A 19,755-nucleotide genomic window follows, 5' to 3' on the forward strand; every position below is an offset into this window, starting at 1 on the left:
CGGGAGCGCCTGGTCCTCCATGCCTCATTAATCCTTGTTTCAACCACATACATGCCTTGATCTCTCAGCTGATTGGCCAGTGCTCAAGTCATATTTGCTGATATTATATAGACATTCTTGCTTTCGTAATCGGGGATAGTTGATCCGAGAAACTGCAACTTAGAAAAAGATCCCAGGCATTGGGTCTGGGGACAAAGGCTCTGTTCTACTAATCGACTATGTATTATAATCACAGGGTCATAGACGTGGCAGTGCTGTTTGAATAGAGCTCTGTATCTAAAGTGCCCAGCAAATGAGTCTTTATTTTATTTTGTAAAGATTAACGTTGATTTAAAGTTCCTCAGGGTTAAAAGATGTGCACAGTCAAAGATTTAAAGGAAAACACTACAGTTTTTCAGTATTTTACTGTGTTCTTGCCTCAACTTAGACGTAGTAATACCTATCTTTTTTCAATGCGTGCACTTAATATTTGTACGGTGAATTGTGAATGTGTTAGCATTTAGCATAGCCCCATTCATTTCTTAGGATCCAAACAGGGATAAATTTAGGAGCCACCAAACACTTTCATGTAGTTACACGAGTAAGTATGGTGGCACAAAATAAAACGTGGGGATTTTTTTAAGCAGAAAAAAATGAGAACTATATTGTATGTAGGTCAAGTGCTGCAAATTAAGTGCTCTTCCGCAGTCTTTAAATAGGGAAAACATGGAAGTGTTTGTTGGCTTTTAAATTTATCCCTGTTTGGATCCTAAGGAATTAATGGGGCTAGGCTAAATGCTAACACATTCACCACGCGCTGTACAAAAATTAAGTGAACGCATTGAAAAAATATACGTTTTGTGTAATTTGAGGTAAGAACATAATAAAATATTGAAGCATAACTAATTTAAAAAATGCAACATAAAGTGAAAACAACTTGGTTTTGCAAGTCAGTTTAACCTACTATTTTAAGTTTTGACCTGCTATAAGTTGACATAACTTAATTTGTTAAGTTTAAGTAACACAAAAAGAAATGTTTATTTGACAAAAAATCTTAATATTTTTTACAGTGTATGGCCAAGCCTGATCTCACTGGAATTCGTAAGTATTTTACGAATTATAATTCGCATAAATTTGTACAAAGTGAATCGTGCAAAAATGAACAATTATTAGAAAAAATACAAAAACCCTTTCTCTGACCCCAACGTCACAGGGACGAAAGCAAATCATACAAAATCGTACGAATGTGATTGTGCAAATTAATATTTTAATATTTTATTAATGAATACAATTAGCAACCACATAAAAATACTTTACGTATAATACAATACAATAACGGTTTTGGACGATTAACGACTCCCAAAACTCCTAAATTCTCATCAGTGCAATGTCTCTGATTGTTTTATGTTTGAGTTTAAACAGTTTGTTATTTTCAGTACCTAGTGCAGATTCGTTTTTTAGGGTAACCGCGATGGGGAAAATTGTTTGTCAAATATAAAAGAAGGCAGGAAATCTTAAAATAGCTTAAATGAAGCTTAAATAGACTAATGCCTAAACTAAAGTTAAGAATATATAAGCAAGTTTGGCCTTTATTATACTGTATATAAGCATACTTCCATACACAAGTATACATGTAAGTATGCATGCAGGTTAAATTTCACACCCAATTATTTATTAAACAATTAATTAAACACTAGAGATTTAGAGAAGTTTGCATCTTTCTGTGGGTCTCGGCATATAACCTACAGCCACATTTGTCCACTGTCCATGAGAATTACATCACTTCACATGCATTCACAAGGACACGCTGCAGAAAGACCTCACTGTCTCTCGCCATAAAGATAATTTGTTGGCATGCAAATTCCTGCGAGAGTTTTGCGCATGCTGGGACCATCAAATTCAAGAATAACTTGATGATACCAAACAACTGTAATCAGAGAAGATCTTCACTAACATTGACATGTTTGGTACGTCTGCTATGTTACCCAACCTGTGTTTGGTTGAAAATAAAGTCAATCTTCTGACTTCTGGGAATTCCTGAAATATGTGGTTTCTTTTAGAATATAGTTCAAGTTTGCGAAGTGCTTCCTCGTGTCTTGAGGCCTTTAGTTGATGAAGCTGATACTGTAAACATGGACCCACGCACAGAATCGTCTTTTAAATCTGCTATCCTTTAAGTAGTGTGCTGACCATCTGCTCCGCTGTGAAGACCTCAAATCCTTGGAGAGCTCAGCGTAGTGCGCCTGTAATTCTCTCCTTATGGCCCTTACGCAATCCGGTTAGGCCTTATGGAGAACACTGAGGTATGTGTTTGGATGTGCGGTTGTGTGGTTTTGTACTGTGTTATAAGCAGGAAATGCTAAAGTAAAATACAGGTTTTATTTTGTAAACAGGATTTTACCACAACAATCTGGCGTCGATTTTCTTTTTAAAGGTTTGCGTAAGTGTACAAGTCCTTTCACGGTTACCTTTCATAACAGATTTGACTTTTGTCTGAGTGATATATTCAGGTACATCAAAATTTATGACAAGACTACATTTTATTTATGAGAAAGCTTCAGTGTTTCTGTCGCTCAGTTGGTTAGCAATGCAAAGTTTGTGGGTTTTATTTCTTAGGGAATATGTGTGCTTATAAAAATTGATAGATTAAGATGTGGTTTCGCAGACAGGGCTTAGATTAAGCCTGGAGTAAGCCTTTGTTAAGTTAGGATGTTGAAGTAAACCTTGCCTTTGGAAACCCAGCTAAAGTCATTTTTTTCTACAAAAAATCTAATATAATATACAGACCATTCTTTGAAAAATATAACCTTGATATATTTAATATTTACTAATGTCAAGGTTAAAATCATAGTGAAAAAATTAGTTTTTGGGATTCAGTCTGGATTTCACATATATCAGTGCAAATTGTTTTTGGTTAAGACCGCTCAAACATGCATTTGAGTCCAAGTCTAGGCTTTAGCCCTGTCCTAAAGCAGACCTTATGTACTGCATGTTGTTTTGAAAAAAAGCTTTGAAATTAAGTTCTGTGCAATTAAACCGCAAAAAAGTAAGGCTACTAATCAACAGCACAATATTGTATAATTTAATATGTTTAATTCAAATTTTAAGTTTGCGATTTTGTCTTTTGGGGAAGCGGAAAGGGATGCATGGCTGACATTATTTGTCTTGTTTTTTTTAAATCTGTAATTGAGTAATTCCAGCGTTATGGATGTGACATTTGCAGATGAAACTTGAAACATGGTTTCGGAGAATGTGTGTTTTTACCAATATATTGAACCATCTGTTTTTATTTTCTTAAAGCAACACCAAAGAGTTTTTTTTACCTCAAAATAACGTTTCCAAAAAAGTTTCAGTCATTCATCCACTTGAAACAGGGTGAACGGCACTTTCACATTCGCTTTGCAGCCCTCTATCGGCCAAATCGGCACTAAAGAAGTTTCCAACCGTCGGGTCGCGATCCTGTAGTTCGAGACCTACAATCCAATCAGAGCCAGCTATGCTGCAGTATTTATGACAGTGGGTAATGGACAATTACGCTTCTAACCTGTAGGGGGAGCACAGAGCAAAAACTCTTTAATGTTGCTTTAAACTATTGATGATAAAGTCAGACATCAGAAAAAACATTTAGGGCCAGATTTACTAAACATGGCAGAGTAGCGCGAGAGCGTAATTCCAAAAATACGCAGATGGGAGTGGTATTATCTGTGGGTTATATACTAAAAAGGTGCAGATTAAATAACACAGGCGCAACAGATGATTTCCATAATGACCAACGCAATCTATTAAAAGCAGCAAAGATTAGTTTAGGGTCGCAAATAAGCAGAGCTGATGAGTTGCGGGTGATCTACTAACGCCTAAGGGTGTTTTCACACCTGCCTCATTTAGTTAGGTTGAATCGTACCGGAGTTCGATTGCTCACTTGGTGCGGTTCATTTGGGCAGGTGAGAATGCAGCAATCGAACTCTGGTGTGGACCAAACAAGCGAACCGAGACCTCCTTGACGAGGGGGTCTCGGTACGCTTTCAAACCAACTCTAGAGCGGTTAGTTTGTGGTGAGAACACGATCCGAGATCTATCCGACCTAACTGCAAAAGTACTGCGCATTTTGGACTAAACCAGCTGCCGTAGTCAGCTGCGCAGTGCATTATTGGATGAGGAAGTGTTTGTTGACAATTTCCTTTAACAATATTAACACAATGACAGATCGCGGACATACCTGGAGTTGCGAGGAGGTGCGGACGGAGCCTTAGAAATTTGATGTCTTTGCCGTTTGTACTGCATTAAAACGTTGTTTTCAAGCCGCATCCACGATTCAAAATGAATGGTTTCTATACAAACTATGTATTACAACCACAGAGACATAATTACAGTGCGCAGCCGTCTGTCCACAGTGGCTGCTGTATTTTCCTTCTTTTTGTTTACTTCCGGGGTTCCGTTGAAATTTTGCGCACGTTGATTCTGACCAATCAAGAAACAGTTTAGGAAATACATTTAAATACATGTGGCCAATGCGGGATGTGGATCTTATCACATGACAGAATTTTGGTTCGTTTCAACGGGTGCGGATCAGAGCAATCAGTGTGGTGTGAAAAGGAACCAAAACTGCTAGAAAAGTTACAATGTATCATTTTTTTGCTTTTGGTCCAGACCAAATGAACCGAACTACAGATGTGCAAACACCCTAATGCACTTGAGTTCAGCACCTCGGACATTCCAGCTAACAAAGCCATAGGACACTGAAAAGAACTGGGGGACAAAAAGATGAAGGAAGGTTACGTGTGGAAAAAGTCTTCTGCCTTTTACCACGCGCCCTCTTATCTCTGCAAAGTTTTCTTCTATGAACTACAATTGCCGTTAGATAATGGCGCAAATAATATCACACCAGTAATATCACACGCGCAAACCAGTAAATCGTGTTGAATAATTTAAATAATCTCCTTCTATAAATGTTGCATCTGAAAGGGAAACTCGCATATGCAATAAGGTCAATAAGTGGACCACACCAATTTAGCGCTAATATCCACTGCGTCGTTTAGTAAATCCCAACAGTTGTTATTCAACAACAAAATGATGGTTTGTGCTGATGCAAGCTGTTAGTAAATCTGTCCCATGATATGTATTTTGTTTTAATTTTTGTATGCATGAAAAAAATAAACACAATAATATAAGTTGCGAAATAATATGGGTGCGACAATTCTAAAATGTGCACTCACTTAAAGGAATAGTCCATTTTCTTAAAAAAAATCCAGATAATTTACTCACCACCATGTCATCCAAAATGTTGATGTCTTTCTTTGTTCAGTCGAGAAGAAATTATGTTTTTTGAGGAAAACATTGCAGGATTTTTCTCATTTTAATGGACTTTAATAGAGCCCAACATTTAATACTTAACTCAACACTTAACAGTTTTTTTCAACTGAGTTTCAAAGGTCTATAAACGATCCCATAAGGGTCTTATCTAGCGAAACGATTGTCATTTTTGACAAGAAAAATAAAAAATATGTACTTTTAAACCACAACTTCTTGTCTAGGTCCTTTCCATATGTGTTACATATATAAAACGCACATTTGCGGACCATTGTAAACAATAAACTGACACAAAGACATTAATTAGTATCATTCGACATACAACAACGTCGGAACGGTCCTCTTTTTCAACACATGTAAACACTGGGGCGTAGTTTCGCGTTCGTCCTCTGTGACCTCTTGACATCATGACGTATTGCGTGGGGTCACCTGGCGCATCACGACCGGATCTAGACGAGAAGTTGTAGTTTAAAAGTGCATATTTTTTATTTTTCTTGTCAAAAATGACAATCGTTTTGCTAGATAAGACCCTTATGTCTCTTTTGGGATTGTTTATAGTCCTTTGAAACTCCGTTGAAAAAAACTGTTAAGTGTTGAGTTAAGTATTAAGTGTTGGGCTCTATTAAAGTCCATTGAAATGAGAAAAATCCTGGAATGTTTTCCTCAAAAAACATAATTTCTTCTCGACTGAACAAAGAAAGACATCAACATTTTGGATGACATGGTGGTGAGTAAATTATCTAGATTTTTCTTTTAAGAAAATGGAATATTCCTTTAACTATGGAAATAAATGCTTTGAAACCTTTCACAGGGACTTTGCATGGGTATTTAAAACACCAAATACTGACATCTGGGATATCATTATGGTTAAAAACTTTGGGTAAAACTTTACTCTTCATGACAAACATGAAACAAAATTTGTTAGAAAGTGAAAAACGCAGGTAAGTTAAACCAATTTATTAAACTTCCAAAAAGTAAGTCTACTAATCAACAGCACAATATTGTGTAATTTAATATGTTTAATTCAAATTTTAAGTTTGAGATTTTGTCATGTATTTTCATTGCGCAAAGGGATGCAACTTACACAAGGGAGGGGGGCCCGCCGAAGGGGCTCTTTGTACTTGTGTAGCCTGATTGGATCTTTACTAGTTTATTTGCATGTCTTGTTTCACAAAACTAAAGCATGCTTTCGAAACTTTAACAATGACTTCTGACTAACCCTTCCCACCATTCACTGTCATTCAGTATCTCATGTAGATCTGTGTGTGGATGATATGAATGACATTACTGTAAAGAAGTGAACAGAGGCCTCAGTGAGACCTGCGTGAGCACCTGAGAGTGCTGGCTTACATCCAGATCTCACAGCGGTCGGGTTCATTGACTCCTGATGAGAGACGTTCACCAGCAGACAAAGGCACATTGACCTCACCGCCACAAATAAATACACCTCCTCTATTGAGACATTGAAACCTATTAGTGTTTAAGTTGTTGTTTCAGAGATAGCCTGTGCCCTCCGCTCAAATAATACATGAGATTGTGTAAAGACTCAAAGCTTCTGGTCTATAAGTGTTATTTAAGGAAAGTAACCTGTTGGTTGGTGAATGTTTTAATTTGTTGGCATATTTTATGGAAAATATTTACGCTTATTTAATATTTATTGCAATTTAAACTGGTCATTGGAGTGTTTTTCTTTAGTCTATACATGAATAGGAGCCCTTAGAGACTATTGAGGAATCATTAAGTGGATGGTTGTGAATCACATTATTGTGTGTCTATTGGAAAAGGTGGCAGCTGGTGATTTTGGCAGCGGACTGGAGTTTTGTGCTCTGTTGATAGCAGACCCAGTGTGTGTTGAATCTGTCCATTCTTGATAGTAACTCATAAATCTGTTTTTAATGCTTACGAAGCGCAGCTAATAGTTTAACTCTGTGGATTTGTGTTCATTTTGAATTGTTAGGGATGCACGGTTATCAGTATAGCTGAACATGGTTTTTATCTTGTGGCTGATAACCAGTTGGATGGCTTACATTATTTGTCTTGTGTTTTTTTATTGCATTTTAATCTGTAATTGAGTAATTCCAGTGTTATGGATGTGACATTTGCGGTCAAAACTTGAAACATAGTTTCTTAGAGAATGTGTTTTTACCAATATATGGAACCATCTGTTTATATTTTCTTAAACCCTTGATGATAGAGTCAAACATCAGTAAAGTCAGAAAGAAAATTTCGGCCCAGATTTACTAAACGGGGCAAAGTAGCACAAGAGCGCAATTTCAAAATAAGCACAGATGGGAGTGGTAATAGCTGTGGGTTATTTACGACAACAGCTGATTTCCATAATGACCAACGCAATACTAAGGGCAGTGCAGATTAGTTCAGGGTCACAAATAAGCAGAGCTGATGAGTTGCAGGTGATCTATTAACACCTGATGCGCTTGAGTTTAGCACCACAGACATCTCAGCTAATGAAGCCATAGTACACTGAAAAGAACTGGAGGACAAAAAGATGAAGGTTTACAAGAAGTTTAAAACAACTGGTATTGTGTGACCTCTCCTAGTGATGACTCTTTAAATTCATCCAGCAAAAAATAAGATGGCTTGGAAAACAATATTTTTGAATATGTTCATCTGGCATTCCAAATAAATTGTTACGTGGAAAAATCTTTTGCCTTGTATTAGGGTTGTAACGGTATGAGATTTTCACGGTATGATAATCGTCTCAGAAACTATCACGGTGTTCATAGTTACACGGTATATGGTATTAAATTAATATTATTATAATCATCAGCTATAATGACCCTTAAATGAATGAAAACAGATATGGTTTTTGGTTGAACATTTGGTTTATTATACCAACCTTTTGAAAAAAAAAAATTAAAATAATGACAAAATAAAGCTGCATCACTCATTTGAACAAAATAAGGAATAAGTTATTTCTCTTTAGATATGGCCTACGTATAATCAACTTAAAATTGACTTGTATAAATATGTAATTAAATTGTGTAATATAAATCACTTAAATGTGCTTTAGTGTTTTGAGAGAAAGAGACGGAGAGCGTGCGCGCGCGCGAGAGAGGTTACCAGCGTTCACATGTAAACAAAGCAGACATGTGCGCTTAATAAACAGCGCTTTATCAGGCATTATACTGAGATTAAACGACAAGAAAATGCCATAAAGACTTTTCTCAAGACAGTTCACTTCAGAGGTACATTTATATAACAGCTTTGTGTCCGAAAACGGATCGGCCGAAAATTAAACACACGTCCGTTTCCGATTTATGGCCGATTTTCATGACTGGATTTCGGGATTCCCTTTGCATCACGGAAATAATACTGCTTTAAATTATAAACAAAACACACCTTTATCTGCACAGAGGGATGTGTTTGCGAAAATGGTAACACAGGTTTGACGCATTTCCTCCTTTTGCAGCCGCTCTTCGTCCACATTTCTTGTAAACTGGATATCCATCTTTAAGGACAACCCGCGCTCGTTTTTGGGATACCCAAAGTATTCCCATACTAAAGATTTTAACTTTTTCCCAGTGGGAGATAGAGTTTAGAATTTGTGGTCTCTGGCCCTGAAATTTTCTCTGCTGTACATAAACGAGTGGCGTCTAGCAGTCACGTGGAATTAAGTCGCGCGCGGTAGCGCAGGTGAGATCTCCTTATTATAATTGTTCCAAAACCGGTAATAAGCAAATGTTTACGGTATGATAATCGCACATGTTATTATCATGGTATACCGTCATACCGGTATACCGTTACAACCCTACCTTGTATCACACGCTTTCTGATCTCTGCAAAGCCTTCTCCTATCAACGATAATTACTGCCATTTCAAGCGCAAAATAATTTAAGACACACTTTTTTCAGCGTTAAATAATGCCGCAAATACCAGTAATATCACACGCGTAACCTTAGTAAATCACATTGAATCATTTAAATAATCTCCTTCCATTATTTTATTTTTTTGTTTGTTCTGAAACTCCTAGAAATGCATATGCAAAAGGTCAGTCACAAAAATAACTAGACCATAACTTTTCAGCACTAATTATCCACTGCGCGTCTTTAGTAAATCCCGACAATTATTATTTAACATCAAAATGATGGTTTGCGCTGGCACAAGCTGTTAGTAAAGCCCGATTTATTGTCGTGCGTAAGTTCTGCGTAGCCTGACGTGCACCAGCGTTAATAGCGCGTCAGATCTACGCGGACCGCAAGCGCTGTGATTGGCCCACCAGAACCCCTCCCGTCAGGTTAAAAACTATGTCATGGGTATTTCCGTTTGTGACAACAAAAGATGAGGAAAGTTGAGGAGTGATTTAACTCAAACTGCATCAAAAGTCATTGTTTATTTACTTCCATTATTGCTGGTCTTCTCAAATCATACACAAGTTGCTGTTTCTTCTTCGTTTGTGGGTTAACTTGCTAAGCTACTTCTTCTTTGATGTTCGCGCTACTACTGTGGTTACACGCGTGGTTACTACCTACCAGCTGTCTGCGCGTTTGTTTGCACGTCGACGAGTAGAAATGAAAACCGATGCGGAACCTACGCCATCGCGGCTACGCCGTAGGACCTACGCACAACTATAACGAGCCCTTAAATCTGGCCCTTAATATTTATTTTATTTTGGGGGGTTGGTTTTTTTCGATTATGGGTCCAGATGACGTATCTGGAGTAAGCCATAAGTATCATTTTATTTTTTTGGCACTTCCCCGGAAAAAACGCCCACACGTCAATCAGTGAGAGAGCAAAAATCGAGGATGCTAAAAGTTACTAAGGCATCACTTCATGAGACAGCTTTGTTTTATATCAAGACTTAACAATGGCACAAAAAAGAAGTGTGTAGAGTACTATTTATTACATTTACTTAATAAGAAATGACCCCATGTAGCACCAAATTTCATGTTGAAGCTGCTTTGGTACGATGATCAATTGTTAAAAGCGCTATATAAATAAAATTTTATTTTGATTTAGAAAATAATTACAAAATATTTATGCAGCATGTCAGTATTATTTTATTAATTGGCCACCCTGCCGCAGCTATTGGCTTTACTCGACACTAACGTGTCACATTGCCGATATTGAGAAAGCAGTGTGGCCAATTTGCCGATATAAGGCAGATAGTAAATAAGTAATAAAACTGTAAATAAGACACAATCAGAAAACTAAATATTTAACATTTGATATGCATAATATTTATAAAAATACCCTTTTTTAAGTATTTAATATAAAAGTATTTACAAGATAACTGTACTGCGCATTGGCCCCTGCAATATATAGTGTAGGTCATCTGTTACTACAGATGTTTTTATGTAAAAGGCGGATAACATTGTTAATTTATTTTCATAACATGTTGTTTAAAGGATATACAATGTATTATATTGGTTTTATTGGCCACCTTGATATTAGTGTTTGCACCAGCCATTAGAAAAATACATATCGGTCGACCGTTAATACTCATTCTGTTTCTTTTATTCTTTCCTCTTTATTTCTCTGCCAGTTATGATGTCTTGAAGCAACAAGCGGCCCTTTTGAAGGATGTGCAGTGAGTGCTAATGGAAACTTCTGCATCAATATGAATGTTCATGATGTTGGCGGGAGACGACGCTTCGAGGACTCAGAGTTCACCTTGCGCATCTACCCGGGGGTCATCGCAGAGGGCACCATCTACTGCCCCATCACCGCCCGTAAGAACACATCGGCCGCTGAGGTCATCGAGCAGGTCATCGACCGGCTGCGGCTGGATCGGACGAAATGCTACGTCCTGGCGGAGGTGAAGGAGTTCGGCGGGGAAGAATGGATCCTCAACCCCACAGACTGTCCCGTCCAGCGCATGATGCTGTGGCCTCGGATGGCCCTGGAGAACCGGTTCAGCGGCGAGGACTACCGCTTTTTGCTGCGGGAAAAGAACCTCGATGGCTCCATCCACTACGGCAGCCTGCAGATGTGGCTGCGGGTCACGGAGGAACGGCGTCACATGATGGACCGAGGCTTTTTGCCTCAGCCCTTGCCGAAGGACTACGACGATCTGTGCAACCTGCCGGATCTCAACGAGAAGACCCTGCTGGATAACCTGCGTATTCGCTTTAAGCAGGAGAAGATCTATACCTATGTGGGCAGCATCCTCATAGTCATCAATCCCTTTAAGTTCTTGCCCATCTATAACCCCAAATTTGTCAAGATGTACGATAATCATCAGCTGGGAAAACTGGAGCCACACATCTATGCGGTGGCCGACGTGGCTTACCACGCTATGCTGCAGCGTAAGCGGAATCAATGCATTGTTATTTCAGGAGAAAGCGGCTCTGGCAAGACCCAGAGCACCAACTTTCTTATCCATCATCTCACGGCACTCAGTCAAAAAGGGTTTGCTAGCGGAGTGGAGCAGATCATTCTGGGTGCTGGACCGGTGCTGGAGGTAAGACCTGATTGCAGTTACATTTTTGCAGTTGGCAGAGCGACTCGCGGTGCATTAAGGGTATAAAAATCTGTGTCAGTGTGTGTTTCTTGGGAATCGAACCCATGACCCTTGTGTTCCAATATATTTGAATATAAATGTATCTGATAAAGGTTGGGACTGTGCTTTACAAATATGCATCATTTGTTCCAGGTGTTTAAGGTTTGCCATCAAAGTTTATATCCGTAAGACAGATACTACAAAAGCACTGTTTGGCTTTATTTGAGGGTTGTCCTTTCATCTGTTTTGTTTAAGTGTGGTTGGGGAAGTTAGCAGTTTATTTTGGCCATTAAAATAAATGCATTTAAAGGATGTGAATGTTAAGGGTTCCAATATTTAAAGGAGTCTCATTACAACCTAGATAAACATATAGCCATTGTTATGGGTTTAAGTGGTGTGTACTTTGGTGTTGGTTCTTGGATAAGATGTATTTTCAAGTCAAAATTATCTAAAGACTGAAGCTCTTCCTTGTTTTTATTGGCATCTAATAAATGTGGCGTCTTCTCTGACTGTGGTCCATTTATAGTTCTGCGTTGGATCAACGCTGTTGACCGTGTTGGAGATCACTGTTTTAGGAAGATCAGCTGGTCATGTGATACACTGTTGACAGTGACATTGTTACAGAATTTATCAAAGAAGGAGTTGTGAGTTTAAAGCTAGTTTTGTACATTCCAGCGACTGTGGTTAGAGTCACAAGACGGGAATGGCATGCATGCATGCTGTGTGATGTCACAGTTTTATTTATGTTTTTATGAAACACTGGTTTTATATTAACAGCAACATGATAAAAGGCATTAGTGTTCAATAAATATAAAAATATCACAACTTCCATGTTGTTTGATAGTAGGTGCATTTAATATAGCATTTAATATTTATTAAAGCTCACGTAACACACACTGTTTCTGCATTTCTGATGTTAATCTGGAGTACCTATAGAGTAGTATGACATCCTTTATATCTCCGAAGAGTCTTTAGTTTAATCCGATTTATAAAAGAAAGATTAGCTTTACCGAATCTTTCCGATAACGTACGGAAAAATTAAGAAGGAGGAGTTATACCGCAGGAGGAGCGAGTACGAGTCATGCAACACTATACAACACTGTTTTAACTTATGATTCACTACATGTTCGTGTCATTTATATAATATGCACGCGACTATTTCCAACATAAGACAGAAGTCTTGCTTACCGCGTGCAACTCGTCATGACCCGGTTCCACCGCATCGAACACACATGCAAAACTCTGCTGCTACCCCGGATAATAAACTATATCCATCGTTTTCATAAGACTGGATGTTTTCTCCTTACATCCAAAAACACACTTCATCTTTCGTGCCATTGTTGACTTTTGAAATTAAACAAAGCTGAGTGGCGTGATAAGCTGTTTGCAAGCTCTAGCGTCTCCCGCTGATTGACGGGTGGGCGGGGATTTCCGGGGGAAGTGCCCATTTAAAGAAGTGATACGTATTGAAAACCCCTGAAACGTCAGTTGGAACTGTAATCGAGAAAAACTTTCCGAAACTTGTACGAACCCTGGCGTAGTGCATTCGCACAGAAATACTCTGTAACATGTCCAACTGCTTTTTTGACACTTTGCCTACGTTTAGCATGAGGAAACAACTCTATAACTGTGTTAATAAGTCAGAATGCTTGAAATACCATTGAACCCCCTGTCATGACTGGATACAGGAGTGAGGACGCAATGGCAGAGTTTGTATGGAATAAATAACATTTAATAAATAAACAGAAACAAAACACAAGAATCAAAACAACGGCAGGTAAATAAAACACAGGAATAGGTAAACGTTAACTGAAACAGACAAGGAAGTAATGACAATGATCCGGCAAGTGCACATACAACAGGCAGGGGTATATATACAAGCAGACTAACGATATACAGGTGTGATGAGGCAGGTAATTAATTAACAAGAGTCCAGGTGATGACAATCAGAACAGAAACAAGACATGGCACGGTTCAACTGTGACATTACCCCCTCCTTAAAAAGTGGCTTCCAGACACATAAACCCAAACATAAACAAAAGTCTGGAAGGGTGAGTCTGAGGGGTGGGATGGAGGACTTGGAGACCACGGCGAAGCCGGGGCGAAGCCGACAGGGCAGGGAGCCGGAATGAAGCCGGCAGGGCAGGAAGCTGGAATGAAGCCGGCAGGGCAGGAAGCCGGGGCGAACCCGGCAGGGCAGGGAGCCGGAGTGAAACTGGTGCAGGGCAGGAAGCCGGGACGAAGCCGGAAAGACCGGAGCGGCCATCTCGGGAACCGAGGCAGACGTCTCGACCCTCCTGGGAACCGACGGGTATTCGATCCCCCTGGAAGTCGACTCCCACCATCTCGGGGAAACGGGCTCACACACGGTGGGGACCACCCCGGGGAAATAATCGGGCGTGGCGTCCGTTCCGAGCCCCGAATCGAGCACGGCGGAGGACCTCCCAGGAACCAGACCAGACGACTCGACCAGCAGGGGAACCACATGAATTGATTCGGTACTCACAGGGGCGCTAGCCACTAGCTTGAGCCCGTCCAGGAGTTCCGAGCGTTCCCTCACGGTCAGCTCCAAGGGGATCGGGGCTTGGCAGCTTGCAGGACACGATGTCCACTACACCCCCTCAAAAAAATTCAGGGAAAGCTCTCATCCACAAACCCGCTGCGTCCTTGAATGGCCGGATCATTCTGTCATGACTGGATACAGGAGTGAGGATGCAATGGCAGAGTTTGTATGGAATAAATAACATTTAATAAATAAACAGAAACAAAACACAAGAATCAAAACAACGGCAGGTAAATGAAACACAGGAACAGGTAAACGTTACTGGAACAGACAAGGAAGTAATGACAATGATCCGGCAAGTGCACATACAACAGGCAGGGGTATATATACAAGCAGACTAACGATATACAGGTGTGATGAGGCAGGTAATTAATTAACAAGAGTCCAGGTGATGACAATCGGTACAGAAACAAGACATGGCACGGTTCAACCGTGATACCCCCCCTTTAATATAAGAACTGTATACATAGAGAGATGAAGTGCACTAACAGGTGTGCATGTGTCTGCTAGTTTTGTCAAATGTAGCTTCTCTAGTGAGGTTTATTTACTAAAATAATGATAGACCGATATATTGCAGTGGCCAAAATTTTGGCCATATTTGGCATTTTTTATTATCGGCATTGGCCAAAAAATGTTTATGTTCCTCAAATTTATTTTTCATAATGAAAAAAGCACTCTGATGTAAAGCCAAAGTCTGACAGACAGTAAAATGAAAAAGTATTATTCCCTTTTTATTACACACGTGATTCTGATGTACAGTAAAGTCTTATTTAAACAGTACCATGAGGTGTTAGTTGAAGTGGAGGTAAATGGTGCCCCCACATCCAAATTTTTTTTACAGGTCTATGTTTTGATAATTACCTATGAAGATATATATCTAAATCTATATATCAGTATACATTTAATATATATACTCTTGTGTACTTTGGTGACAGTTTTCTGAATTATGTATTGGGGGTATTTTAATTTTTAAATCTATAGAAAATCGAACTTTTGGTCCAAATGCCAAGCAAAGAGCTAATGTTTAAGCATATGGGTTAATGTCCAGCCATGTGGCACAGTTGAACGGCTTTTAAGTGGAGAGGACTTGCTTTAACTTGTGTATTTGCTCATTACTGATTAATAATGTTGCGTGTGGAGTGGCTGAACTTACACACATCACATCCTCTCTATTCACATTGAGGTGATGCATCTGTCAGATCTGTCAGAAAATGTTCTGGAAATTAAAGGTTGTTGAATCTTGAATGCTGTTGATGTTTGACATTTAACGTTAACATGACGTAGCCTTATGTTAAAGCATCATAGAAGGTTGACAATGAAGTTTATGGTTGAAATAAAGTGGGAAATAGTGTCCAGGTGTCTTGATCTTTCTTTGCTCTTCTTTAAGAGTCTATTGTATAGTGTTATAATCCTCTCTAAAGCTTAACTATTCTCCTCAAGTGTGAATATCTGTTTCAAAGGCTCATCGCAGGATTTGGCAGTCAGCCAGACCAGTAGCTTTGATAGTTGGGAGTTACTGTTATGAGTTGGCTAATATGTACAGAGGATTATTCATCCAGCAGACCTGCTGTGATAGTGAAAGTGCTGTTGGATTTGTGTGCTGTTTGTATCTTTGCAATATTTCATTGTTACTAATGAGGCCGTTAGGTAAGACCATGTAAGCATGCATGGTAGTACCATGTTTATTCTTCTGTGGGGGTGTATGTGGGGGGAAATATGTTCGTCAGCTTTATTTATAGTTTTAAAAGTATGTAAAGCAGGTATGCACATCCAAAACATCCAACACAAACCAACATTGTGCTCAGGTGCGGGACAACAAAATAGTAACAAATTTATTAGTAGCGCAACATTTTGACCTTCACGTAGTAACAAATGTATTAGTAACGCAACATTTCGACCTTTAGGTAACAAATTTATTAGCAGTGCAACATTTCGACCTTCAGGTAGTAACAAATTTATTAGTAGCGCAACATTTCGACCTTCAGGTAGTAACAAATTTATTAGTAGCGCAACATTTTGACCTTCAGGTAGTAACAAATTTATTAGTAGCGCAACATTTCGACCTTCAGGTAGTAACAAATGTATTAGTAGCGCAACATTTCGACCTTCAGGTAACAAATTTATTAGTAGCGCACATTTCAACCTTCAGGTAGTAACACATTTATTAGGAGCGCAACATTTCGACCGTCAGGTAGTAACAAACTTATTAGTAGCACAACATTTTGACTTTCAGGTAACAAATTTATTAGTAGCGCAAAATTTCGACCTTCAGGTAGTAACAAATTTATTATTAGCGCAACATTTCGACCTTCAGGTAGTAACAAATTTATTAGTAGCACAACATTTTGACCTTTAGGTAGTAACAAATTTATTAGTAGCACAACATTTTGACCTTCAGGTAGTAACACATGTATTAGTAGCGCAACATTTCGACCTTTAGGTAACAAATTTATTAGCAGCGCAACATTTCGACCTTCAGGTAGTAACAAATTTATTAGTAGCGCAACATTTTGACCTTCAGGTAGTAACAAATGTATTAGTTGCACAACATTTCGACCTTCAGGTAGTAACAAATGTATTGGTAGCGCAACATTTCGACCTTCAGGTAACAAATTTATTAGTAGCGCACATTTCAACCTTCAGGTAGTAACAAACTTATTAGTAGCACAACATTTTGACTTTCAGGTAACAAATTTATTAGTAGCGCAAAATTTCGACCTTCAGGTAGTAACAAATTTATTAGTAGCACAACATTTTGACCTTCAGGTAGTAACACATGTATTAGTAGCACAACATTTTGACCTTCAGGTAGTAACACATGTATTAGTAGCGCAACATTTCGACCTTCAGGTAACAAATTTATTTGTAGCGCAACATTTCGACCTTCAGGTAGTAACAACTTTATTAGTAGTGCAACATTTCGACCTTCAGGTCTTCATCAGGCACAAATTGTCGCTACTAAAATTATCGCTACTAATAAATTAGTTTGAAGCAGTTAAATTAAATTTCGTATTTATAGTCCGCATACACGCGCGTGTGTGTGTGTATTCAGTGCCTGCCATAAGTATTGGGACAATAAAGGCAAAATTGCTATTTTTGCTGTGGTGTCAAGAAATGCCTAAACATTAAAAGGTGAATATGATCTATCATCTTACAAATTTCTTTCTTGTCTTCACATTAAACAGAGCAATTTTGTCTTTACTGTCACAGTACTTATGGAGGTCATTGTATGCATGTGCATATGCATGAGTCTATTATGACATGTTTGTGTATGTGTTTGTGTGCGTGAGGAGTAACAGGAGTTTGGCCGGCTACATTGGTCGATTTTCAGGCCTAAGTCAGCCTTTGTGATTCCCAGTCCAACAGAAACTTTCCAGCTAGAGCCATCAGAGTCGGGCCGGTTCACAGCGTTGCTGGTTTTCCTCACCACATTCAAATGAATTTTTAATGCCGTCTGTCATTTAGTCCTAATGCGCTACTGGGATTACTGGGAATTACCGCCAGCACTGTTTGAGGCGCACAGGCCGATGGATTTACTGTACATTGAGATGTTGTTTTCATCCTCTTGGCGGATGAACGGGAGCATATTGACCATCATCTGATGAAGTATTTAGTTTTTGGCGAGAGAGAGAGAGAGCAATATTTTTTGAGTGAGAAATCATGTGGTTTTATATCATTGTGGCATGGTGGTGTCAACTTCCTAATGTAGAGAAAGGCTGAATTAAAGTAATTTGGACCAATCAAATGGGATTATATTAAATAGATAGTTCTTTTGTGGAATGTCAAAAGTTTTTTTTTAGGTTAATTCACAGATTTATGTATAACACAATGAACTCAATTACAGCTGATTACCCAAATGATTGCTCAAGATGAAAGAACTACAAGACAAACAGGGATTTACAAGCAGGGTTTTTCCTGGCTTAAAATGATTTGGTGCTATTATGATGCACACGTGCATGTATACAAACGTGATTATGCGATTGTATGATACAATGCATAATTAGCCCACATAATCAGTCTGCATATTTATGCAGGGGCCGCATTTTTTAAATACGCCGCACTTTCGCCGCATAAATTGCAGATTTCTGCTCGCAAAATATGCAGGGTTTGCATAATTTCATAATCCCCAAATTTTCGTAGCAAAAAGTCATATATATCTTAGCAGAAAGTTTAAAATTTTGTGCATTTACTTCTCACATGTGCAGCCTTGTCCCCTGTTGTCATGGGAATTTTAGGAAGTGATGTAATTACGCGGCGTGAACATCAATGAACAGCTGCAAACAGTTTTTGCAAGTTCACGCAGTTTTTGCAAGTTCACGCAGTTTTTGCAAGTTCACGCAGTTTTCGCAAGTTCACGCAGTTTTTGCAAGTTCACGCAGTTTTTGCAAGTTCACGCAGTTTTTGCAAGTTCACGCAGTTTTCGCAAGTTCACGCAGTTTTTGCAAGTTCACGCAGTTTTCGCAAGTTCACGCAGTTTTCGCAAGTTCACGCAGTTTTTGCAAGTTCACGCAGTTTTTGCAAGTTCACGCAATTTCATCACACAAAATTCATAAAAATCCCGCATATTCCATAATTCCATCGCATTTTTTAAGAAAATGTGCCGAAAGATTTACTTCACTTTACAGGCGACACATTTTTAGTGTTTATTAAATAAATCAAGAGCTGAGGGCGGCACGAGATTTGGTCGAGGGGAAAAACATATTACAAGCTGACAACTATTTGACCAAAAATGCCGTAACTGTGGTTTGCAATAACTGAATCATTTTATAACTTTACATATGTATGTAAAGTCAAAGTTTTAGGAGGTTAGGAAAGACTGGAGAAACATTTTAATTTGTATAAGTCAGTTTTTTAATATATTTGATTATTTAAATTGATTTTACAACCTTAAAGCATTATCTTAATGCATATCGTATATTGCATTATTTAGCGAGTTATTGCATATTTTTTCCAATGTCGTGCAGACCTAGCCACGATTATGTTTGCTAGATGTTATGTTAGCTAATCTGTATCGGCAATTTTTGTGTTTCTGCTCTAATATTTAAGTCTTTATCGCAATGCAAAACAGTTTTAAATGTTAAACAGATCATTAACACACACATTTATACATTTCCCCTTAGATTAAGATTTTGTAGTTGTTTTTTATCCAACACAAATATAATTGTGATGGTTACTAGGGGTGTGCCGATAGACGATAGTATCGTGTATCGACGATCTTCAGACATTTCGCCAATGGCAGGCTTTCATGGCGATAGTCGCGACGATAGTTGGCGAATGGTTATTATTATTATTATCATCATAGTTTTATATTAACACCCACAATGCATGCTTTTCCTCACATGAGGGTTTGGCTTCACTTTACGTGGAGAGCTTGTAAAGAGAGAATTCCTTCTTGCACGTACCTGTACTTAATGCGCGCGTCTTTGTCTCCTTCTACCACTAAAAT

At 38.6% G+C, this 19,755-nt stretch overlaps 1 protein-coding gene across 7 annotated transcripts in view; it reads left to right on the forward strand.

Annotated features, from left to right (window-relative positions):
* Window positions 1–19,755, forward strand: part of myo9aa (myosin IXAa) — a 179,734-nt gene that overhangs the window by 36,314 nt on the left and 123,665 nt on the right. For all 7 annotated transcript variants that reach the window (XM_073859442.1, XM_073859447.1, XM_073859446.1 and 4 more), the window contains exon 2: window positions 10,790–11,707. In XM_073859442.1, coding sequence (XP_073715543.1) covers window positions 10,865–11,707 — 843 coding nt within the window. In that variant the 5' untranslated portion in view covers window positions 10,790–10,864. The remainder of the gene's footprint in view (window positions 1–10,789; window positions 11,708–19,755) is intronic.

Source organism: Misgurnus anguillicaudatus, chromosome 21 (assembly GCF_027580225.2).
Source record: "Misgurnus anguillicaudatus chromosome 21, ASM2758022v2, whole genome shotgun sequence".
Lineage (NCBI taxonomy): Eukaryota > Metazoa > Chordata > Actinopteri > Cypriniformes > Cobitidae > Misgurnus > Misgurnus anguillicaudatus.